The 27552-nt window shown below is 33.0% G+C and overlaps 1 protein-coding gene across 1 annotated transcript in view; it reads right to left on the bottom strand.

Moving 5' to 3' along the window:
* The window catches only part of LOC145295889 (uncharacterized), a 443022-nt gene that overhangs the window by 116571 nt on the left and 298899 nt on the right, over positions 1-27552 (bottom strand). The window contains exon 4 of the mRNA XM_080141646.1: positions 20362-20416. Coding sequence (XP_079997772.1) covers positions 20362-20416 — 55 coding nt within the window. The remainder of the gene's footprint in view (positions 1-20361; positions 20417-27552) is intronic.

Genomic DNA, 27552 nt, shown 5'->3' with positions numbered 1-27552 from the left:
GAAAATCACAAAAATCATTGATGAATTCAAAGTATTTATGTAAAAAAAGTTGGTTGAAATGTGGATACTGAAAACCATAGATTTTCTTTAAATTCTCTACTTAATTATGTTCTACTTGTTTTGATTTTTTTACCCTTGCAAATCAACGAGCACTAACGTCATTGTCTGTATATATATGCCGAAACATTGTGACTATAACAACCAAGATGAGGAAGTCAGTCCGACAATCTCAATCAACACTACTGTCATTGTCGTTCATTAAATCGAACATCTAAAAACTTTTATTTATTTATTTTGAAAGCCCCTTCAAATATGATTTTAAGAAAGAGAACAAGAGAAGTTACCAGTGGAAAAGAGAAACAGCAAAACGGATGCGAAATAGTGAAGAATGTCAGTAGTTCTTCAAAATGCATTGTTGAAAAGTGCAGGCTTTGCAGAAGCATGTTCTCACATTTTCTTATCTATTTTTACCAAATTATGAATAAATGCATTTTCGATTCTATCTCCTGGTTGTAACCTCACTTTTTTATTTCTTGGATAAATTAGTATTACATTTAGAAAGGTATAAAGATAAAAATGTACAATTATGGAGGGAAGTAATGAGCATTCTACCGTGCTGTGACAAAATTTGGTTCGCAAAGTATATTACAATTTTACAAGAACATGGTCATAAAAAAACTAGTTCGTAAATTTAATGGTAAATTGCAACATTTAATATACAAAAAGTTTGGGTATACCACCAACTCAAACATTGGCAAGAACGTCTTAAACCTATCTTTCCATGACTTGTCTCCTTCTGAACTTTTAATACTTGATGGTTCAAAATTTTGTATTCCATTGTCTAGTATTAAACAGGAAGAGGTATTTTCCAAATTTAAAATTCTCAATGCCCTAGCAGAGAGACTTTTACCGGTTTCTGAAATTAAAGTAAGAAATTTAAAAGCAAGACGAAACGACCTTGCCCACAGCTATGCAAGTACACCAGAGTTTAAATGGCGCAAAGAACATTATGGAGTTATTAAAACTCTCCGAAAAAATAAATGGTTAGTCATTACTAGACCGGATAAAAGTTCAGGGGTTGTAATACTAAATTATCATGATTTTGTCAACAAAATGTCTGTCATACTGAATAACACAAAGAAATTTGTAAAACTGAGTCCTGTCACAACTCATGATTCCACAACCTTTTTAGAAACCAAATTCTAAAAGAAATTAGTTAAATGGGTAAAAAGTGGTGTGCTTTCTTCTAAAATGTAAGATCACTTTAATTTAAATCCTAACAAATCATGATCTTATGATTTGTTCAAAATCAAAATTGGATGAGGAATTTAAAATAAATCTTGATGTGATAAGGTCAGTTATGCCAAGAAAAATAACTGAGTTTTCTGAAACTAAAATTCAAAACAGTGAATAAATGTCCAATATATCTACATTTACCGTGGTTGGGGACAGTAAGTGAGAAATTTGTCAAACAAATCAGCTCAATGGTGCAAAAATGCTATTTTGCTTCAAATGTGAGTGTTGTGTTCTCTACAAGAACTTTAACACCATCCTCTCGAAAAGATGTTCTACCCCCCCCCCATTACAATAATAATGTAATTTACAATTTTGAATATGGTTGCAGTACCAAATTTGAACAACATTGAGATTATATATATATGTCCAACAGCACATACCTAGCAAAATCAGAAATGGGACATACGTATTTGCCAACACATATGGTCCTCAATAAATGAGCATCTCATTAAAAATCAGTCATGTGCAGTGAACTTCAGCATGAATTCATTTCAGTTCGGCACTTGGAAACCATTCACGTTCAGTTGAGAAGGCTTTCTTGCTGTAAACAGAGGGAATGTCTCTTAAGTTTGAGCGTAATTAACCTCTAGGATCTTTGAGATATCATATTATTGCTTCATTTTAATCATTTTCCCTTTTTTTAATTTTTTTTCACCCATAACAAAACAGAACATAGTTTTATTTTTAATGCACATATTTTCGATTACCACCACTTTTTAAATTTCTCGATACAGCGTTGAGAAAGCAAGGGCAAAACCAGTCAGCTGACTCCCCCATTATTTTCCTTTCCCCTTCTTCACCCCTTGCTTTTTATTTAAAAACACAAGACTATCCAAAAAGACTATCCACTTATTTTGTGCTTCCTTTTTTAAAATTAAATATGTTTTATTAACGACTTGTTCTTATATATATATATATATATATATATATATATATATACATACATACATATACACATATGTGTGTGTGTGTGTATGTATGTATGCATATATATATATATATATATATATAAATAAATAAGAACAAGTAGTTAATAAAACATGTTAAACACTTTGAAAAAGAGTTCAAATAATTTTAAAATTTTAAAAAAGGAAGCACAATATAAGTGGATAGTCCTTAGACTATCCACTTATTTTGTGCTTCCTTCGAAGAAATACTTTCCTTCTCATCCGAGGGTAGGATTTAGCAAAATGCGGGATCGGATTTTGCTTGCAAAAGTATTTAATGAAACTGCAAATAAGTCATAGATTTTACTTGGTAACAATAGTGAATATATATATATATATACACACACACACACACACACACACACACATATATATCTTACAGCACGGACGCATGGAAAGTGGCTAGATGCAAATACTAGGTTATGTGCAAAATGACATTATGGTAAGGAAAAGTATAAAGATTATAAAAGGGAGAGATCATTTTCAAGAGGACAGAGAGAAGGAGTATAATTACATGGAAGAAGACAATCAAGTTTTATTCGGGAAAGTACCTGGAAAAAATGGCATTGTTACAAAAGAAAAAGCAAGTTGAGTTATTACTTGTCTTCTGTTCCTTGTGATATACTCTTCAGCAATGTGCAGGTCCCGTGGGTACCGTTACAGAAATTATTTGGTGTTGTGATCAGGATTATAACCTGGATTACCATAGAACAATGTAGTCGCAAAGAAAGGAGATAGGAACACACCAAGCTGAGATGGAAACTTTGAGTAGTAATACACATGGCCGTTAAAACGATTTGGATGATCACAGATTTCAAGGGGTTCCTGCTAAAATAGTTATATTTTAAAAACCAGAGCACTTTAAGTCTTTAAAATACCACCGTTTTGTTCAGAAATGAATATACTTTCAAATGAATGAGTAAATAATAACATACATTATATATTTTAGAGTTTTAAGCAAATAATGTGATAAAACTGTGAACATCATAAAACAGCATTTTCGGTAAGATTTTGTAATGCCCCCCCACCCCGATTTCTAAACATTCGTATCGTGTTTCTGTTAAAAATTTTTTTAATGAAATTTGGAAATTAGCCAAAAGAGATGTCATTTTTAATAATTTCGAGTGTCTGAAATTCATTTGACCACTCGTTTTTTTGTTGTGTTAAAAAAAAGATTTCAAAATGATGAGTATTGAAAGTTTTGAAAAAAATTTTCTTCGGACACTATTAAATAAAACAATCTTTTTACTATGTTTATTCGTTAAAAAGATGATTGAACAGTGTTTTCTCTAGTGGTACGTAGCAATTTAAACACATAACATCCGAAAAAATCGTTATGAATTTGAATCAAGACTTCTGTAGTATTAGTGATAGTAGCAGGGTCAGCAGCAGCGATAACATGGCATAAACAGACGTTTTGTTTTTGCTATTTTTATTCCAAATCGATTTTTTTTTTTAAATTGAAAATCTGGTTATAAAAAAAAAATCTTACATGTTTAGTTAGAGCTGTTTTGTTATCAACCATACAAATATTTTTAAAAATTGCATAGTAGTAAATTTTAAAATATTTTAATAAGCGAAAATTAAAAAATAAGTGAAATATGTTTTGGTTCACGTGTGCGAACGGTACACACACTTCTAATTTTCGTCCCTTAAAAAATATTTTCAGTGAATTATTACCGAATGGAAACTAATCTACCCTATTATTAAAAATTTTTTTAAAAAATAATCAATATTTAAATATTTGTAGGAGGTGCTCAGTTAAAAAATAACAACGGTAGGAAAAGACATGAAATGTAATTAAAAATCAAAATAACATTAATTCAAAATTTTTAAAAATTTGCCAGCTTTAGCAAAAACTTGTTTTTTTTTTATATTTAAACTAGCAGGGGTACCCGGCGTTGCTCGGATGTTTGTAGGTGTGTGTGGTGTTAAATAAAAAAGAACCGGGGGGGTCGAACCCGAAGCCCTGAGGCAAAGTTTGAAAATAAAATCGGCCAGCCAGAATGAGTTAGTGAAAGATGTTTGAATTGACAGGTGCGTGGCCGGAAGTCATCGAGCTTTACGACGATGACGACGTAGGTTTGTATGTTATAACCGAAGTAAAAAAAGAAAATAACGTTAACACTTAAGCAGGAAAAAAAAACACAAAAAAAAAAACTAACGTAAGGCAAATGAACGATGAAAACAGAAACAAACACGTGAAAAATGGCTTAAATAAGCCTGTTTCGATATTAAAATTTAAAAAATCGGTGGGTATCCGGGTGTTTTTGGATGTCGCTAAGAATAAACGAAGTAAAAAAAAAAAAAAAAAAAAGCAGAAAAACGAACGTTACGTGAAAAATGGCTTAAATAACACTGGTTTATTATTTAAAATTAAAAAAAAAAAAAAAAAAAAACATCTCCCACCACGATTCGAACCCAAAACGTTTCAATAATGAACCAAGGCCTTAACCAACTGAGCTAACGTGACTTGTTCGGCTTTTCAACTATTTAAACAGGTCACGACGTCATCTGACGCATGCGTAGAATCGGTCATTGTCACGAGAGGAAAATTGTCGATTTTGGGGTGAAAAAGTTAATGTTTTTGGCCAATTTTTCGATATTTTTTTTAGCAAAGGATGGAGCTTCGATGTGATACCGAGTTTGTGAATTTTCGTTGCGTCTGTCAAAAGTTTTTAGCAGACATCCAAACATACATACATACATTTTCGCTTTTATATATATAGATAGAATTTAAATACTTGATATTTTTCCAAGCATCATGTTTTCTGTTAGAAGAACGTCACTTTTTTAAATAACATTTCTTTTTGTCTGTCATAATTCTTGTAAAGTTTCACAATGGGTATCAAACACCCTCTTAAAAAAACTTGCTTAATTCTATGTCTAATCCTAGGTATGAGTGGCAAGCCTCCTCCTAAAACCTTTAGTCTTAACAATAACGCTAAGTACAAGTGGCAGAGCTCCCCACTAAACAAACTTCCTCTGTGAGCTCATATAAACGTAAAAAAAAGCATAAAAAACGTTTAAAGAAAAGTGCACATGATTACCCCCCCCCCCCAAATAAATTGGTCAACTGTCCTAAAACGCTAGGATCATCTTGAAATGGTGAATTATTTTACATTTATGTGAAACCAACCCCTACTCTAAATTCTAAAATTGTTTTTGTTTTGTTTCTATCAAGTCTTCAGGATGTTCACACATAATTTTCCTTAGCCCTATCATTAACCCAAAGTCAGAGTGGCAACCTCCCTACCTTCTCATAATTGCACAAAGACCCTCTTCAAATCACGCATAATCACCTTTTAGAAAGCAAACAAACAAAAAAAAAACACCCAGGATTTATCTATCATAGGAAAGGGGGGGGTAACTGCCCTAAAACGCTCGAATGATTCAAAATGAGAAATCATTTTACATTAAATTCTAAAATAATTTTTGTTTATCTTTTATTAAAGTTTTTCAAGTTGTTCACATACAATTGTTTATAAAAGTAGAATCACATATTTTGGAGAGGTGGTCAGATGGGGAGGGGTAACAGAAGGTATTAATCTACAATAATACCAAAGAAATATTGCAATATATTCATTTTTAACAAATCCTCGATTTCGATTTCAGTTTTTGGCATATAAAATGCATTACAACTAAACTTTGAGTTCTCTAACTTCTTTTCTTTTAATGAATACATGGCATTTTTAAGCAATCACAGCATATTTATGTGCATTTACTGCAGATTATTTGGAAACCATTCACATCTGAAGATTTTCAATAGCATATTCATATTCCTTGCACAAAAATACACTTATATGGCAAATTTCATTGCTTAGTCTTGTGTTTTAACAAAGATATAGCATTTTTACTGAAAAAGTAGTGCAAAAAATGTGACAAAACGCATACGGTCTTAAAGAGGGGAAAATATCCAAACATACAGGGCATAAAAATAGTCATAACTTCCTTGATTTTAATTGGATTTTAAAAATTTAAAAAGATTCTTTCTTAGCTTATCAAGCTCTTTCTATATATACCAATATTGAAATATTTTAAGCCATTTAAATTTTTTCATGTGTATTGCTACTTTGAGAAAGCAAGAACTAACCAAACTAAGAATGAAAAAACTTGGGTGAAAAAAGAATTGCATTGGCCTGTAAGTAATATTGATTAAGTTTTTTCTTTTTTCTTTACTGCCAACTTTTATCTATTTGTTGATCATATTTTTAGTTGGTAAAGGGTGTTTTGTGGGGACCTTAAATCAACGTGAATATTATCTTTGATGTTAGACAAAAGTTCTAGCATTATGACTCGGTTAATATATGAGACAAAGTTCCATGCTCAGTTAACGAAACAAGTAGCTTATTAGGTTTTAAGTAAGATGTTGGAATTAAACATGTAGAAATAAACACATTTTATTCTCATAAATTGGTATTCGAGCTGCTCAAATCTGGGAAAATTAAATGCATCCAGCTTTTATTTTACAGTTACTAAAGTTCAAAAAAGACCTATCAAATTCATAGCAAGAGCTATGCTGAATGACTTATAAATAATCGCTTTGTATATTTATAAATTTTTGAATGGTGTGTGGTGCTTTTATTTTCAGTATTTTGTTACTTGGATTCTAATAAATCTAATTCTGAACACAGGTATATTTAGTCATTTTTAATTTTAAACTTAATAGCAAGCAAAATTACTTGACAGTCAAGTAAGACGTTAATCAAATATTATCCCTAGATTCTAAAACTAGAGCTATATAAGAAAAAAGATGCAGTGGTTGCATTTCCACTGTAGTAGAAAGATAAGTGTTCATTAAATATTTAAGGTACTTACAATCCTTGGATTCAGAAATGGGAGATGTAGATTAAAAAGAATTTGTAGAGAGACCGAACAATTGAATTTCCCAGGTATAGAACATAACTTAGCTATTAGAAGTTAGTGACTGGGCTTAGGAAATAGTGGTCATTAGAGAAATAATAAGTTAATAAAAAGAGTACACGTATTAGATAGAAAGGCTGCCGAAGATTAAAAAAAATGTTAAGGTAAAAAAAGGGAAATTGCAATAATTGTTGCATAATATGTTGATATCCAATGAAGTCAGGGGCATCGATAAGTTCTTTAGCGCTTTGGGTCAGGTGTCAACTGTTATTATCTTGTATAATTTTGTTAAAATGGAGCTGAGCAGTTAAGAAACAAAATGGGCTATAATTGTCTCGAGTAATCTCGTCAAAAGTATCTGAATGGGTAAAAGACAAAAAAGGCCATAGACTAAAACAAAAGGTTAGATTAACTAGTGTTGTCTTGAATAATTTCGCTATATGGAGCTGAGCAATTAAGAGACATGTTATAGGACTGGGCAAGAGGATATGCTAATTAGTTTAGTCAAAAAAATTTTAGAGAGGAAGTTTAAAACTATTTGAGCAGTTGGTGTGGAAATCTATTGAGCACAAGGAGAGAAATATTAATGTGACTAGAGGAAATTTTAAGGTTGTTTAAGAAAATGAGAAATAAAAAATGCATGATAGAAAATAAAAAAGTAACAAACGAATCTGGATACACAATGAACAGTATAACATAATGTAATGAAGATGATGTATAGCAATAAGCTGACTTTATTGCTTAAATAAAAATATCCCATTTCAGTTTGGTGAATTTAAAGACGCAAGACCAGCACATATCATGACTATCCAATGGCATGTGGATTTAGTCTTGCTTCAATTTGCCTGGGTTTGTAACATATTGTTAACATTTACAACTTGAATTTTGAGCAATAAAGCTGAAATATTTCAAGCAATAAAAAAACACTACATTCTCACTATTGAAACAGTTAAATTGAGTAAACGTATATATTTAGAGAAATACGTTGGAATTCATATTTTTTACAAATGAAAGAAAAGAAAATATAGGATGGAATTTCTGATGGGGAAAGGAAAAAATGGTAGAGTGAAAGGGTTGAATAGACTATACACTAGGACACTTTATATGTATTCATGTTTTCGCATGGTCTTTTGAGTTTTTTATTTTGTGTTCTATTTACTCCAGAGCAGGTAATAAATCCTTGTAAAGATTTTTTTTTTGCATATGAACGTAACAGAACGCAAACATGATAGTGGCTACATGCAAATACCGAGCCATGTGCGAAATAACGTAAGGAAAAAGAAAAAGATTACACACACACACACACACACACACACATATATATATATATATATATATATATATATATATACACACACACATACATAAATAGGCATCGATATTCACATGTGTGTATGTGTGTGGACGATGTGGTACTGGTAGATTTTGTTTCTGTGTTAAAATGTATCTAATAGTGTTTTGTTTTTTTAATGAAGAGAATCAACTGTTCAGCATGTTTAATATTTTCAGTGCAAATTCTGTTGTGTTGGATTCATAAATTAGACATTCTGAACTGCAAATCTAAAAAAAAAAGCTGATTACCATGGTATTTTTAATTTAGTGATTGTGACTTTCAGTAGACTTGATGTGATAAGGTGTTACTTCTGTGAATGACAATGTTGAGAAATAGTAAAGAGTGATGTTCAGTTTCTATTTCATGCTTTAACTAATGCATAGTAGACCCTCACATTGTTACATTGTTGATTCTCTGTGCTTTGCATTTGTGTTCTTTAAAATTTCTCCTGAGATTAAAATTCAACCTCAAATCCTTATGTATTTTATATAATTAAGCAACCCTCTATTCTGATATTGAACTTCATCTTACTCAAAACTTACATGTCAATCATAGCTAATAATCTAGCAAGTCTGCACTTAATTTTAAAAGCAAATGACTTTAATCATATTTCACAACATATGACAAATCTAAATTGGACGAATGATGAATTGCTCATCTCAAAAATTACAAAGGAAATTTCTTCAATCCTCTCAAAACCTTCAAAGAAAAATAAAACCATTTGGTGTGAATGACAACCTTTTACAGCCCTTCATTTGGCAGCTCTCGTGAATAGAGAAAGCTGACCAAAGGAAAGACTACACCAGGCAATCAAAATCAACAGGATGAAGACACTCTCCAGAATTTTAAAATTTAAAAATAGACAATTTTGAATTCATTTTTTGTTAGGTTAGAATTCCAGGAGAATGGAAATTATTATTGCAGATTTACAGAGGATAAATTAAGTTTTAATAAAATTTAGTTTTATAACACATTTCGATACAATACATTAAGTTATTGTGTTCATTTCCAATTGAATACAAGATTTTCTATTTTAAAATCGTTAAAATACTTTTCGCCTATTGAATAATTTCCTGGTAATTATAGACCAATTACTAGATGCCCTTATATACCAAAGAAAAAAAAAACAATAAAAGAAGAGTCTTTTCCGATTAGTTGTTCTTTTTTGTTTTGTTTTTTACGTTCTTATATTTTTAATGTAATTGGATGTATTCAATTCAAGACTAGGTAAAGAATGTGTGGTGGCAGTTATTTGTCCGTTCACTTTTTGCATTGGCTGGCTTGTGTAAAGTCACCTCTTATTTAAAACAACAAGGTACACCAACACATAGTAGGAGTCAGGATGCCTGCTGATATGTTACGTACTTATTCAAGAATTGTTGTCTTCTGCTCATCCTAGAATAAGGTGCCCATTTCTCAATTTACCAAGGATTTAATTTTGATTTCCTCAAAACCATGCCAATTGACATAATCTGACTCATTCAATTAGGACAACAACAATTATTATTATTCTGATCTGTGGCTCAAAACTTTTGGCAACAAAATGTTGAATCTTCATATCGACTTGACTGTTTAGCAACTGGGCTGGACAGCTCTTCATCAGGCAGCTTGATCTAAGTAGCAAGGCAGCCTGAAGAGGAACCGGCAGGCCAGCAGCAAAGATTAGCTCTTTAGGTGTGGGAAAACAAAATATGATTTCGAAGTTTATTGTTCAATCAAAGGCACTTTCATTATTTTCTACCAAGTAAAAACTAAATGTTTTATTTTGCGTTTTTGTAACTGATCACCATTTAAAAATTTTTCACAACTATCTTTCAGAGATCATGTTTATCATGTTAAAATGGAAAATATTGTTTTAATGAATAAAACATCTTAAACACAGTATATTCTATCTCTAATACAAATCTCAAACTTATCAAATTTCTTTTCTCAGATAAGACCTTGAATGATTTCAATCATTTAAAATCATTATATATATATATATATATATATATATATATATATATATATAAAATATATATATAATACATATCAATATATATATCAAATGAGCCCAAAATAAAAAAATTTTCATTTTATTATAAAATGAAAATTTTTTTATTTTGGGCTCATTTGATGTACGTGTTCCATTTTAGATTAGGAGTAAAGTTCAGACGAAGAAGCTTGTTAAAATATGAAGTCTCCCAAAGACAAGAGCCATTTATTTCAATTAAAGCTAGACGGGGATCAGAGCATTGATGATGTAAAGATAGAAGCTTAGTTTTAGATGCATTAAAATTAACCAGCCACTTCTTTCCCTATTGTATTACATGCTCAAGATCAGAGAGAACTTTGTCATTTACGGCCTATGAAGTGTTGCCATAGATGGTAGTGTTGTCAGCATAAATGTCTATGGATGATCTTAGGATGTGATTTGGGAGATCATTGATGTAGATCAGGAAGAGAGTTGGGCCCAAGATGGACTCTTGAGAGACTCCAGCATAAATACCGTGAGCGTCTGATTTCTGCCCATTAACCACTACTTTTATGAACCTATCAGAGAGAAATGATTTAATAATTGAGAAAACATTTCCAGCTATACTATAGCTGGAGATATTGTGAAGTAGACCTTTATACCATACCCCATCAAAGGCCTTTGGTATGCCAAGAGAAATTACCCTAGAAAGGAAGCTTCCATCAAGAGATTCACTAATCCTATGAGATAACTGTTAGCATATGCTAAGATCTGCTGTAGAGCTAGTAAAATGAAAACCATATCGAATGTTACTAAGGAAGTTATTTTTGCTGGAGTGGTTGACTACTTGTCTATTTAACATAGGTTCTACAACTTACTCATGACGTACAGGAAACTGATTGGTCTGTATTAAGAGGGAAATGACCGATCACCTGAGTTTTTAAATACAGGACAGACAGATGAGGTTTTCCAAGACGTTGGAAAGCAATTATCCTTAAGACAATGCTTAAATAGCTTTGTAAGCATGGAAGCTAGTTTTGGTCGAAGCTTTTTCAGCACAATAACTGGAATGCCGTCAGGGCCAGTTTGCTAAAATCAAGGTTTTTAATTAGCTTGGCAACATTACGCACAGATATTTGTATGTCACATAGCATGTTTTCAGATACAGGAGAAAATACGGGGTGGGGGGCCTTATAGGGTAGAATGGGGAAAAAGGTGGCTGGTTACTTTTAATGCATCTAAAACCAAGCTTCTATCTCTACACCACCTATGCTCTGATGCCAATCTGACATCGGTTGAAATGAATGGCTCTCGTCTTGGGGAGGCTTCATGTTTTAACAAGTTTCTGGGCTTGACCTTTACTCCTGACCTGAAATGGAACACATATATCAAATCTATTGCCAAGGTCGCTGGAAAAATGGTGGAATCCTTCTACCGCTCCAGTAGACATCTTACTCTTGATGCAATTCTCTACCTATATAAAAGCCAGGTTCGGCCAATGATGGAGTACTGTTACCACATCTGGGCAGGAGCTGCTAGAAGCAGCTTATCCTGCTTTGACAGAGTTCAAAATAGACTTTGTAGCTTAGTACAAGATGCCCTTTTCTTTTCCCCGCAACCTCTTTCCCACAAAAGAGATATTGCGAGCCTGTCTCTGCTTAATTGTTATTTTCATGGCAAGTGCTCAGCTGAACTTCAATCTATGGTGCTCCTCGCCAAACTTTCACGAAAAAAACACTCGTCTAGCCAAAACCACTATCAATAATTTCCCACACTCTTTATCTGTGCCTAAGCCTAAATGTAGATTCCATGAACAAAACTTCTTTCTTAGATCTGCTCGCCTGTGGAACTCTCTTCCGATTGTCTGCTTTCCAGCTGACTACAATCTGATTGCTTTCAAGTCCAACGTAAACAAGTTCTTGATGAACCGTCCTAAGTAATCCAATTTACAAAATTCCCACTACTTATGTTTACTGCACTATAATCACATTGACTAATGTATATCAATTAACCCTTATCCTCGAGTGGCCCCAGGCCTTGACAAGTGGTGATTCTTGTGTTAAAAAAAAAAAAAAATTAGCTGCAAAGTTTTTGGCAAAGAATTTGGCTTTGTCTGATGCTGATGAGATTACCATAGGTAAATTGATGATACTTCTGAATGGACCCTGTTTACTATTTGTCAAAACTGGTGAGAATCAAGCTGCTGCTCAGCTACTTTGGACTTAACGCACTGAGCATACAACTCTCTCTCTCGTTCTTTATTACTCTTTGACAGTGGTTGCTAGCAATCCTGAAAGCAGCTATAGCTTCAGTACATCTATTACATTGGAAGCAATGGAAAAAGTGATTTAATGGCAGCAGCACATTCTGGAGAGAACCATGGCTGGCTGTTAGGTTTTTTAGGAATATTTTTAAGGGTATGAAACGGTGTACACTTGCGAGCAAAAAAAATGTGCCAAACAAATTTTATACATTTTATTACAATAAAAGCTATATTGAACAAAGAACAAGTGAACAAGGAAACTTAAACGAGACTAATAACACAGAACAAGACATTTACTTTAATAAATGTTTAGAATGGAATCACATTCCCTTTTAATTCTTTTAAAGATCAATCCTTTTAGACCTGCTCTCAACCAAAGTGGAACACTATAAAGAGGAGATGCTATTCCATTACCTTTGCACAGCTTCCCATAGTTTGTCATTGTTCTCAAAAGTTCTGGCCAATGCACGAGATATTATGGACCAAATATTCTCGATTGGGTTTAAATCTTTGACCTGGCCAAAATATCACATCAATTGAATTATCAGAAAACCATTTTTTGTGACTTTAGCAATGTGTGCAGAGGCATTATCATGTTGAAAAATAATGTTCTGAGATATTCCCAGCTTCTGGATACTTAGTAACAGTCCTGTTTCTAATATTCGAATGTATTCCTTTGCATTGATTGACTTCTCACATCTAATAAATTCCCCGACTCCTGCAGCAGTAAAAGTTCCCCATATCATTATCCCTCCATTCCTGTGTTTAACTGTCATTTTTATGCAACTTGGCGAAAATCTTTCTCCAGTTCTTCGATTGCACCGTTCAAGAGCATCGGGAGCATCATTAACAAGATAAAATATTGACACCAGAAAACATATTGAAACCAGAAAACATTCCTGAATCAGTCTGTACCTTTTTTTTGCCATAACACAAGGAAAATCTTTCTATCATTGATGATGTTCTTAGATAAAAATGGCTTCTTTGCACGCCTTTTAGAGGAAAATCCCATTTCTTTCATTTTCTAGATATTGTATATTTAGAAAGAGGATTTCCAGCCTCTGTTTTGAATTCTTTGCTATGGTCAACATAAGTTTTCTTTCAATCTTTCAAAATAGTTCATATAAGCCTGTGGTCATCCTTCAAAGTGGATGCTCTAGGACGACCAGATACAGATTTACCTTTTACCAAGCATTTGACTTTGAACCTGTGATCAATTCACTTCACTACAGAAAAAGATATTTTCACATTTTCTTTTCTTAAAATATCAAAAAATCTGCTTGTAAGTCATTTTGGACTGCCTTAATCCTGCAATTTGTTTTTTTATATCCTTGCCAAGATACGGTCTTACCATTTTTAGGATTCATTTTTCCACTTGTTATTATATGCTATAATAATAAGGATCTGCAAAATAGAAATTTTAAGGTAACAAAAGTTCATGGAAAAATATTGAAAAATCGATTCCTTCTTTCTTTCACTCTTGGCCCATTTTTTTTTTTTTTTTTGCTCATGAGTGTATACCTACAATTAACCATTCTGTCAGGTCTGATACAGGAGGACACATTCTTTTTAAACAGGGAATGCAGAGGTAGACTGAAGCTATCTCAGTCAGCCATAGAATATATCTAAAGATATTACATTTTATTTATATCTTAACTGATACAACCGAGTGGTCAGAAGATCCCAGTGGATAGGATAAACATAGCTGAGGGCAAGTTATGAGAAAAAGGTCCAGGAGATTTGCATACTGACCGTGCATGTTGGGAACATGGGTGGATGCACAAACAATCTTAGTTAGGTCATAAGCAATGGAGAAATCATGACAGAACCTTCCCTCATCATTCGTCTTGTTTATATGGGATAACCATTCCACATTGTGAACATTGAAGTCTCCACATGTTAGAAGGATGAGCAGACAGGATGTGATCAATTTTCTCAGATATGCTCGTAAATATAGTAACTAGATAGAGGGCAAATATAAATGCAGTAGCGCGAGCAAGTGTAACCCGGAAGCACAGATAGGGTAAGTTAGGGTCTTCTCTGGAGATGTCCCTACCACATGGAAAGCCATCTCTAATTTTGGCACATATTCCATACCCATGGTGATCTTGGGGGTCAGATTTAGATGTTAATTTAGAGTATCCTTTAATTAAAAACTCATCCAGAGAAATAATCAAGTTAATGCCAGTTTCGCTCAGGAATAAAAGGTCTGGTTTAGTCTCCTGTAATTGGGTTTCAACCTCTGGAAGGTTGGAACATAGACCCCTGATGTTGTAGAAGGAGACATGGTAGTGGGGGTCTATGTTGGAAGTTGGAGATCTGGGTTTAATTGTGTATTTTCATGATAGATTTTGGGATTTGTGGAACAGATCGAGACTTGGTTAGAGCAGGACAGAGAGGGAAAGTAACGGAGAAAAAGAAATGAAGAAATATTTTTCATAAGTTACAGCCATAACAATTACCCACTAATATGGCATCGAGAAGCCCTCACCAGAAGTACTGCATGGTCCAGAATCCATTCACCAAGACAGCAGCCTCATTTTCAAAATTTTGGAGAATTGACAACTTGTATTATGTTGAAGATTGAAGTTTCAATTCCTGCAGGCAATACTGAGAATAAACTAAAAATCACTTTGGCTGATGGAATGAGAACAATCTTCCTCATAGGTTAAATAATTCAGTTTGAACTTCAGTATAGATTCCAAATTTTGACAAAATATTAAAGAATAATATCCAAAATGAAAACAGAAATCTGAATAATTCAAATAATTCACGTTTCAAACGAATATAACCAACAAACCTTCTTTAGGCGCTTTGTTGGTAACTTGTAGCCGAACTTTGAAACCTGTATGAAATTTCAAGCTGATGTAAAAGCAACACATATGTTGCGCAACAATGGCATCCTAAGAAAACCTAGCATAGTATTGAATATTATATTACAAAATAATTATAAATCGATTAAAATATCAATAAACAAATTTGGAAACATAATAGCACTACAAAAATATCATAATGTGGAGTACCATACATATCTAGACAAGATTAAATTTAAATTTCTTATAATTATTCACTATGAACATATGAACTAAATGTTTAAAGCATTAACACTTAGCTCAAAGTGACAATCATTTGGAGGTTGAAGGTTCAATTCTTACTAAAAGCAATAATAACTAAGAATAACATAATTAACACTTTTATCCAGTCATGGCTGACTGAATGACAACGATCTAACCTATGGAATGAAATTTTCAGTTAGAAATTTAGTGCAGATTCCAAAGTTGACAACTTGGCACATGAAGGTCAGAGGTTATAGCACCCACATATGAACATACTAGTCTAAACACATCTGAAACATAATTCCAAGTTTCATAAACTTTCTGGCCATTAAAGCATTATTAATATTCACATAATCACTAAATCATTCTGAGACTATCTTCTATTAATAAAAACTTGAGATTCTTATTAACTGTATAATTTTTGAAGAAGTTTCTGTTAAGTTTAATCGGTTATATTTCTGCTTTAACTAGCCAGAAAAATACAATTTTCTGTTGTGGTTTAAAGAGTGTTCTGGTTGGTTGCACAATTTCAAAGCATATTGATAAAGGTTCTTGCAATCCTAACAGCCCAAACCATCCTAATTATTGCCATAGTTAAAGCTGAATAAGAAGAGTGATGTTATATAACAGTGTGTATTGGGTTCTCATCCAGGCCTCACTTGCTCAACTCCAGAGAAATGATAGGTTAATGATTAGGTGGAAATGCAACAAAGTCACACCAAATCAAGAACATTAGATTAGACACTATGTCAGAAATGGGTCATCCCAAACCTTTATGTCCTAATAAGGGCAAACTCTTTTTGCCAGTTTGGCCATATTGAAAGAAACAATATCAGCACTTGAAGAGACCTATGACTGGACAGCAGAAAGAAAGCCGAGCATCGTAAGACATAGAAAGAAACTGTCAAATAAGACAATAAGCAATGGCAAATGGACGGTCAAACCTGATGATTGTGATCACCGAAAACATACAAACAGTACTGAATGACTTATCAATAGGAACGAGTGAGTCTCGAAAAGAAAAAATTAATATTTCACATTTTCAGCTGTTCAAAGTAAATACCATTTTAATTTGGTGTAAAAAATAATTCAAAAGGATAAAAGCATATACAAATAATATATTTTGAAATATTTTATTTTCAATTATACATATGTTTGATTCACCGCCCATACACTATAGCATCAACCCGACACATTTTACAAAGAACTAACAAATATAAAACAAACCCTAATAAACAATAATTTTCCCAATAAAATCGCCCTAATAAACAATAATTTTCCCAATAAAATGCACATAAAACTCTATTTAAACTCAATGCACAAAAAACATAAATCCTTACCCTAACAAAAATGACACTATCAAAGTATACTATAAAAACCGACTACACATTAACTACAAAATAGACGGAAAAATAACAAACCTAATTAAAATATACACCAGACTCAGCGACCAGAACAAAAAGATTAAACTAACAACAAATCTGAAAAAAGAACTCTGTCGTGTTCAACTAGATGTGCTTGAATAATGATTTGCTACCAAAATATACAAATATATATGTTCTAAAAATTGAAAGCTGAATGAAAATAAAGATGTGTCAATGTTGCACAATAATAGATGATAGGGATGCTAGTACCACCATGTTAAAAAAACTACTCGACAATTTCAATAGCTTCAGTTTCCCCACATCGGAGTTCTCATCTCCACTCTTCATAATCCTCTTTCTCCTTATCAGTAACTGTACTTTTTGTGTACTCCATGCTTATACCACAAAAGAATGAATTACATCCAATTCTTTTCCCACAAACTTAGCAGGGGAAACTTTCGACACTACAATCATTGATCATCACTTTGGTTTTAGTAACATTTACTCTCAGAACTTTACTATGCCTAGCATTCCTCTTCCTACTTGATAAGCAGGTTATCAATGGTTTCACAGGCAAGTACTTAATCATACAATATGGCATCAAAACAATCTAGACAGAACTGTCTGGACAATGCTTCAAAGACACAAATGAAAAACAACAGACTCAGTACAGAACCCTGATCTACTCAAACTTTAACATTAAACCTGTCAATAAATGTGCTGTTAATTTTAGCACAAGCATGTCTACAAATTGCTTGAACAACATTCACCAACCATTCATTTTCCCCTAGTTTATGCAACATCTCTTGCATCAAAAGTTTTCTTCAAATCCACAAAGGCAAGATACAGGTACTTCTTGTTACATTTGCCCCAGGATAAGTATAGCAACAATAGTAATTTACTTAAATTGTACTTCATGCTTATTTGATAAAAAAGGAATACTAATGAAATAAGGGAATCCAAAAAAGTTTTTCTATTTACATAATAATAACAAGTGCATAAGGAAAAATCAAATTGGATTGAGCTTCCCAGAAAAGAAAAAGAAAATTTAAATATTTTATTCATACTTCCATAAATATAATCTGTGACAGCAAAATAGTTTTTGGTCCTTGATAAAAGGAGGGTGGACCTGTAAATTCACCCTTGTCCGTTCGTCTGTCCGCACTTTTCTCAATAACTACGCCTTGGAATTTTTTGAAATTCTGCACAAACATTGAAACATGATATGAGTAAAAAAGTAACAGAACGGATTTTCCAGGAAAACTCCGGCTGCCCCCCCCCAGGGGTGCCTTTGGGTTGAAATGGCTAAAATTGACACTTTTGTGCTTATTAAAAAATTAATGCCTTGGGTTTTATAAAACTTTCTGAAAAGTTGTAACTAACTAATTCCTATATAATTGTATTTGTCTATACTTTACGATAACTCTTGGATGTGCCTCAGGGGCTCTTTTAGGGTTAATAAAAACACTCCATTTTTGGAACTATTTTACCATATTTGTCCCAAATTTTCTGTATATGTCTATTTAGCAGTTTTGCATGGTGCTGAACTCAAATTTAAATATGTTAAGGCCTTGGAGTCTTTTGGGGCTAAATGATGGACCTAGTTATTTCTTTTTTTGCATGGTACAGAACTCAAATTTACATATGTTAAGGGCTATATGCATCATTTGCTCATTTTCACTAGGATTTGACATCCCCTCTGGACTTTTGAGGCTAAAGGAGAAGGGGGGGGGGCAAATGCTGAACTTAGTCATTTTTTTTTTTTTATGCCTCATTCACTGTACACTCATGGGGACCATGCATGCTTAACTTGTTTTTTTGTTTTTATATTATATAAAAAGAACTTTGTGTGTCTGTGAATCCGTTCTCTATAGACTCCAAAACGGTTGGACCGATTTCTTTGAAGTTTCACACAAACGCACCTTATGTGTCTGGGAGTGTTCTTAGATAGGCTTTGTACTGGAATGCCTCTGATAATTATCAAAAATCGATAATCGAAAAAAAAAAAAGAAAACATTAAAACTGGAACAGTCTCATAGTGGCCAAAGTTACCACTTTTACCATCATTTTTTATCATCACAAGTGTATTTGAGAAGTTTTATCACCGCACAAACAAATATGTTCATCGTATAAAATCAACAGTATGTTCTTTACATGACTTTTGCTTTTTTAATTCAAGCATACTATAAAAATCTCTTACTACTCTCTACTTATATATACTTAGCAGGAAAGCCCGACGTTGGCCGGGATTGAATGAGGATAATTACTATGCACTTTTTCATTAGTATTACTTCCTTAGCTTTTACTGACTATTTCACTTTCTAATATAGTCGACGAAGTTGCCAAGTGTTAGTGCTTGTATAATCTAAGTTTGAAACTAGCTATGAAATTTAAATAAGTTTAGGTTACTTTAATTGATCATTTAATTTCATACTATTATCAAGCCATGATGAGTGTCAGTTTATTATGTCACTATTTTTATTGTCTCTATAGTAAAGTTTTGTTTTCAGTTTTAACATTTATATATGTCAGCATTTTATTGAGGTCAGATGCAAACATTTGAAAAAAAATATGAACAGTTTTAATTATAATCATCTCTATAATGATATACTTATTCACGTTTATATGTAATCATCTCTCCTACCTTTTTTTAAAAAAATGGGATCTTCCAATCACCAAAGATGAAGTACAATGCAAAAAGTAATTGAAAATGAACTGGTAACTAGGATCATTTAGATTTTACCTAATGATTTATTCCAAAATTTTATCATCCGTTGAAAACAAACAAAAAATTACTTGTTGCATAACATTAAAATATTAGAATTTCAATAGACACGTAATTGTTACAATAAATTTTAAAACTCACATTCGCTTTATTTATGAAAAGAAGATTTAAATGAAATTATATTATGAGAGAGACAATTTGTTCTTTATATTATTAAAATATGCATTCATTATTTCAAACCAAAACTTTTTTTTATCTATCCCCCCTCCCCAACACACATACCTACAAACACTCTGGCAACTCCGGGTACCCCTGCTAGTAAAATATAAATAACAAAATAATGTGAGAAAATCACATTTTTTATATGTTCCCATTGAATTGTCTTTCATTTCTGAGTAAAAATGATTTTCGTTTTCTATTGATTGCAAAAAAAAAAAAGAAACACTTATCAGTTCTAATGCCATTAGTAAAAAGTCAATGTCTCTTTCACCCTTAAAATGTTCAACATGAGATGTATAAATAATTATAGTCTATAAAACAATTTGAGAAAATATACTAACCTTGAATCTCTCGTAGGGGCTCAAAGTGAGGATAGAGATGGAGAGTGGCATTACCCTGAAAAATACAAATTCATTAAAATTCATTTTAACAACGTTTCCATTTAGTTCTATTTTCATGTATATTTCATGTGGGGGGAATACAGTAAAAAAAATGATTCTGGAGTTTGATTTTACAAAACTTAACACAAACAAAAATTGTCGATTCATCACCTCAGTAGTTTCACTGCCAACAGTTATAAAAAGCCTGACAGACTCTCCATTTTTTATGCATTATTCAGATTCATAAAAACATTTTTGGGACCCCCCCTTTAACTCATTCTTTAAGGGTTTATTGAACTTTTTATAACAATGTTTTAGGTTAGTTTATACCTAAAAATACAATATAACTGATATTAACACTGAATAGCTGCTAAGAGAGACCTATCTTATTCTTAGAATATCAAATGCAAAAAGTCTATTTTCAACAATTTTTTTTTTAACTAGAACTATTTTTACGCACACACACACACAATATATATATATATATATATATATATATATATATACATACACACACATGCACATTATATACATAACATATATATATATATATACACACACACACATATATATATACACACACGCACACACATATATATATACATATATATACAGGGTTGGCCATAAGTCGCGCACCAAAGGATTTGAAATAATTCTGATAGTAATAAACGTTATTTATTAAAACCAAACTTAACCAATAAACTGAAAAACATGTTGTACACGCTGATACAATCATAAATGCTCAAAATGCTCATCATTTGCGTTGATGCACAATTCCAGTTGATGTTCAAAATTTCCATAAACTTTGTCAAGTAACTCACTGTTTCTATCTATATGATTGCACCCACGAATTATCTGCTGGCGAAGATGGTCAATATCTTATAGAATAGACTATTTATTTGAGGTGGCCCCAAAAATAAAAATCCATTGAGGTTAAGTCAGGGGACCTTGGCGCCCATTCTATGGTGCCTCTTCGCCCAATCCAATTTTCAAAATTACCACAGCCAATTTCTCATATTCGTCGCTTAATGAGGCGGGGTACCATCTTGCATAAACCAAACAAGTTTTCTTTATAATAGTTTTACTTTATACATCATTTTAAAGAGAGTTTTTCACTCTCTTTTCAGAATGTTGAATACAAGATGGAAAAAAAGCAAATTTGCATAATCTTCTTATTTCAATTCAAGCTAGATCAAAAAGCTTGCGATAACAAAGCATTTGGCTTAGGAACCACTACTGAGCGCACAGCAGAATGGTGGTTTAAGAAATTTTTGGTAGTGACGAGTTTTGAAGATGATGAATGTAATTGTCGCTCATCGGATGTTTAAACGATCATTTAAGAGCCTTAGTCGAAGTCAATCCATGCACAATTGTTTGAGAACTTGCTTCTGAATTGGACTAATGTATATGATAATTTCTAACCACTTAAGAGATTGGAAAGACAAAAAAAACTTGATAAATGTTTGCCTAATGAATTGAACGACAACCAAAATAAACACTGTTATGAAGTGTTATCTTCCCTTCTTTTATGCAACAAGAACGACGCATTTCTCGACCAGGTTGTGACTTTTGATGAAAAGTTTACGACAACTGGTAATGCTCAGCTCAGTGGTTAGACGCCAATGAAGCTCCATGACACTTCCTGAAGCCAGAGTTGCATCAAAATAAGGTCATGCTGACTGTTTGGTGGTCTGCGAATGGTCCCATCCATTACAGTTTTTTGAATGCAGGGGAAGCCATTATGACAGTGAAGTGTCTAGTTGAACGTGAAGATATTAATGTTTATAGTCAATTTTTCGATATTTGTCGTCTGAAAGACCAAACTTCAAAATTATACTGACCTTGTCGCCTCTGTTGAAAGTTTTAGGCAGACATGCAAACATACATACAAACATTTATATATTGGTAGCTCAAATTTTCAACCCAAACCGATTAAAAAGCTTGCCCTATCTCTGAATACCCTTTATGGAAAATTTCAAATGTTTAGACCAGAAATTGTCTGAGTAATTTGGTAGAGACTGCAGAGATCAATTTTTTTTTTTTTTTTAAATTTGACCCCTATTATAACTCCTTAACATTTATTGCTTTGGGCTCAAATCAAGTTATTAAGTTAGATCCATGTCCAAGGAACCTATACCTAAAATTTCAATTGTTTAGACCCAAAATTGGCGGAGGAGTTTGGTAGAGTTCTCAAAGGTCAAATCGTTGAACTTTGACCCCTTAACAGACAAATTTTTGGCCAAAAACGCATTACAAAGACTTTCCCAAATCTCCATACCCTGTCTATCAAATTTCGAATCTGTAGACTGAAAATTGACAGAGTTATTTTGTTGGGAAATGTACACAGACAGACACACACACAAAGACAGACACTTTCATTTGAAAAATGTCATTTTTCGGTGTTCAACTTCAAAAGATCATAATAAACTTTATTAATCGAAATAAGAACCATTAGAATATTTTTTGTCAACAAGAAACACATTTATCCCATTAGCATAGAAATCCGGAGTTGTGGAAGCGATGAAGTCATTGAAGGCCGATTCAGCATCATCTCAGCTTTTGAAGCATTTTTTGCACAGGAAGTTGTCGAGATGATTAAAAAAGTAATAATCAGTGGGTGAGAGGTCTAGTGAATATGATGGATGAAGCAGTGTCTCGTAGCCCAATTCATTCAGCTTCTGGAGGGCCAGTTGAGCAACATGCGGGCGAGCGTTGTCATGGAGGAAAATTGTTATCTTCATACTGACTAATCTCGGACACATATGTTGGAGCTTCTGGTGCATTTCGTAATTTTGTCTGCAGTACTTCTCTGCTGTAATCATTTCACCTAGCAGAAAACACTATCAATAATTTCCCCCACTCTTTATCTGTGCCTAAACCTAGATTCCAGGAACAAAGCTTCTTTCTTAGAACTGCACGCCTATGGAATTGTCTTCCGTTTTCCTGCTTTCCAGCTGGTTGTCTTCAAGTCTAACGTAAACAAGTTTTTGATGAGCCGTTCCATATAAGTTAACAAATTTACTGAATTTCCACTACTAACGATTGCTATATTGTCCAATTGTCTACTGTACACTCTTTAATCCTTATCCTCGAGTGGCCTCTCTGCCTTGATAAGTGCTGATGTCTATGTAAAAAAAAAAAAAAGATTCAACAAGCTCTGATGGATGAGACTGGCTGCAGACCACAAAACAGTCACCATAACCTTTTTTTTGGTACAATTTCGGCTTTGGGAAATGTTGTGGAGCTTCTCTGGCATCCAACCACTGTGCCGGACGTCGCCTGTTGTCGTAGAGGATCCACTTCTCCTAAGACGTCACAATCTGCTCAAGAAATGGGTTGTTTTTGTTGCGCAGAAGGAGCATACAAGACACTTCAAAACAACAATTTCTTTGATTATCGTTCAATTCATGTGGTACCCATTTATCAACTTTTTTGAATTCCCTATTTACTTTAAATGGTGAACGATTGTTGAGTGGTCAACCTCAAATTAAACAGCAACTTCTCTTGTGGTTTTGTGAGGATCGGCTTCAATTAAGGTTTTCAAATGTTTGTTATCAACCGCAGTCGGCCGTCAGCAACGGTCTTCACCTTGAAGCTCTCATCACCATTGTGAAATTTCTTGAACCACCGTTATCCCACACGTTTTTTAGTGGTTCCTGAGTCAAACACATCATTGATATCATGAGCTGTCTCGGCAGCTTTTCTGCCGAGCTTGAACTGGAACAAGAAAATCGTGCGGATTTGAATTTTGTCCATGCTGTCAAAAAACCTGCAAAAAAAATGAATGAGGAGATTGAGAACAGTAACGAATAATATGATTCGATAGAGTGAAAAATGCACTTCAAAATGATATATAACATGACTATATATATCAATGAATTCAGAAATCATATTTTTTTAAAATGTTTTTGATTAATAATGAGGGTATGACCCCAATGATTTTGACGATCATATTTATAACTGAGGGTAGGACAATCAACCAATGGGTAGCTTCCAACCACATGATAAAAATATCAAATTTTGGATTCAAGTCAACTTCTGTCTTGAAAGGGTTCGTGACTACATTGATTCTTCGCAGTCATCTTTGTTATTAATTACTACTCAACACTCAAGATCGTGACTCGGGATTGATTCTTTGCCAATTTGATTTACTACCGCCATCTTTTCTCAACATAATGTCTCAACACTTAACAGGTTATGCGCGTGGCCATTGACTTTGCGTTAACGGATTGGAATCAAAATTTGAATTGCAGCAGGTGAAATCTCTGTGGCATTTAAGGGTACAAAACTACACAAAGTTATTCAATCTCGCTAACGACCCTGAATTTATTGAAAAGAATGCAACTGTTTTTGCAGAACTGATTCAATGCTTAGACGATAGAAGTCTGTCTCTGATTATAAGATATGCCTTGGATGATGGACATAAAGCGTTGAACATATTAAGAGAACATTATTTATTAAAAGGGAAATCCAAAATTATATCTCTATATACAAAATTAACGTCTCTAAAATGTATGGAAGACGAGACAATTACTGACTATGTTTTAAGGGCAGAAACAACAGCAAATGCATTAAAACTCTTGGGTGAAATAATAAGCGATCGCCTATTTATCTCAATGACACTCAAGGGACTTACAGCTAACTTTAAACCTGTTACAACTGTTATAACGCAAAAAGACAAACCCATAACCTTCAGTAACTTTAAAGTGACATTGTGAAGTTACAAAGAGATGAATCGGATGCTTGTGGACAATAATAACTAGCATTATCATGAAGTTCAAAAATCCTTCTTGTAAACCAACACAACCAAATTACACATCTCACTGCAATGATTTCACCAAAATTAATTTTCCCATGAAAAAGAATAAAATTATCTGCTAGAATTGTGCACGACCCAATCACAAAAGTTCCTAATGTTGATTGAAAGCTCAAAAATGGACTTCATCAAAAGTGTTGAGAACTTTCATGAAGAACATACATTTCTATTTACACGCAACTCTAGCAATACGACAAACGGTAAAAATCTTCTTGTAGACTGTGTTGCTACAGCACACGTTATTACCAAAGAATCTAATTTTATTAATTTTGATTCAAACTTTAATCCATTTTGTCGAACTGGCCGACGGTAGTTAGATAATATAGTCATGAAAAGAGGCGATACTAAAATATCACTAAAAAAATAATAAAGGCAAAATCTGTATTCTAAAAAATTCTTTCTTTATACCTACATTTAAGCAAGACATATTTTCCATACAGGCTGCCATCAAACAAGGCATGAATATAAAGTATGACCATAACAAGTCAAAATTAATATACCCAAATGGAACTGTATTTGACATTAAAGAAAATGGCAGACCATATTATTTAAAAATATGGTTCTCTCAAAAAACGCCTGTCATGACTTGGAAACCTGGCATAAAATTCTGGATCCCTGCAATACAGCTGATATTAAAAAGTTACCAAATGTAGTTGAAGGCATGAAAATAATACCTTCAGATGATCTCTCAAATCGTGACACAGGAAAAATGGCAAAATACATAAGCAAAACACCAGATAAAAAGGCCACGAAAATTCTCACTTGTGCACTGAGACTTGGCAGGCCTGATAAGCCTGATGGGAAGAGATAACTTAAGGTATGCATTGAATTTTGTTGACAATTATTCAGGTTTAATTATGGTTTATTTCTTAAAAAACAAATCCGACATCCGTGCCACTAAGAAATATTTAGCTCACAATGCCCTGTACGACTTGGTAAAAAGTATTCGCTCAGACAATGGGACTGAATTTTAATTAACCATCGTAATCAGCAGTGTATTCCTCATTTCAAAATGGCACCGCTGAAAGAGCATGGTGGATCCTTTTCGAGATGGCAAGATGTCTACTTATCAAATCGAAATTAGCCAATAGTTTATGGGCGTATGCTTTAATGGCAGTGGCATATATCAGAAATAGATTGTTCAATAAAAGATTGGGCAAAACCCCATATGAAGTGTTTTGTTGTGAAACTATAACAATGAACCAATCATGGTACATTGACAAAATCCTGCTGAAGTTTGGAATGCGAGATTGTAAACCTCGTATAACTCCCATTGAGATTGATATAAATAAGAATATAGAGACCAAAAATAAATTAATAGACAATCGATTATACAGAGAAATTATTGAAAGTCTAATCTATTTGATAACTGCCACTAGGCCTGATATATATTACATTGTAAAAAAGCTATCTCAAAACTTGTCAAAACTGACAATTAAGGACTTAACTTGTGCAAAACAAGCCCTTCTTTATCTAAAAGGAACAAAGGGACAATCTTTAGTATAAGTTGAAATATCTTCTAAATTCAGAAGGATTTTCAGATTCATATTTGGGTAACTCTGAGGATCAAAATGATGAGATATTGTTTTAGACTGTTAAAAACTGGACCTATGCATGCCTGTATTTTTATGTATTAAAAAAAAAAACAAAAAAAACACAAACAAAAGATTGTGATTGAAAATGACTTTTTTACCCAATATATTAATATATTTTTTTGACCAATGAGAATAAAGTCAAATTCCAAAAATAAATAAAACAAAAGAAAAAGAAAAAAAGAATTTTATTTTTGATTTTTATTTATTTTTCTACACTATCATACCAAATTGAGTCTGAAAGGACTTTTTCATTAGATCAAAAAGGAGGTGTGTTAAAATGTTTTTGATTAATAATGAGAGGACGACCCCAATGATTTCGACGATCTTATTTATAACTTTATTTAAATTTGTTAGGGTAGGACAATCAACCAATGAGAAGCTTCCAACCTCATTATAAAAATAATCAGATTCTGGATTCAAGTCAGTTCGATGTCAATCTTCATCTTGAAATGACGGAATTGTGACTACATTGATTCTTCGCGATCATCTTTGTTATTAAGAATTACTCAACACTCGAGATCGTGACTGCATTGATTCTTCACTGATTTGATTTATTACCACCATCTTTGTTCAACATAATGTCTCGACACTTAACATAAAAGTAACATGTGAGAAAATGATATAGCTTTTGCACCAACCTAACATATGTTGTCCGATGAGTTTGTAAACACTTGTGCGCGTGTAACTTTTAAAGAATCATGCATTTTTAGTTAGTTCTGAATGGTCGTGCCATCAGTACCA

Source organism: Euprymna scolopes, chromosome 2 (assembly GCF_053919585.1).
Source record: "Euprymna scolopes isolate OS-2025 chromosome 2, ASM5391958v1, whole genome shotgun sequence".
Classification (NCBI taxonomy): domain Eukaryota; kingdom Metazoa; phylum Mollusca; class Cephalopoda; order Sepiida; family Sepiolidae; genus Euprymna; species Euprymna scolopes.
The sequence above is the reverse complement of the archived record's forward strand: the minus strand, read 5'-3'. Positions and strand labels throughout refer to the sequence as shown.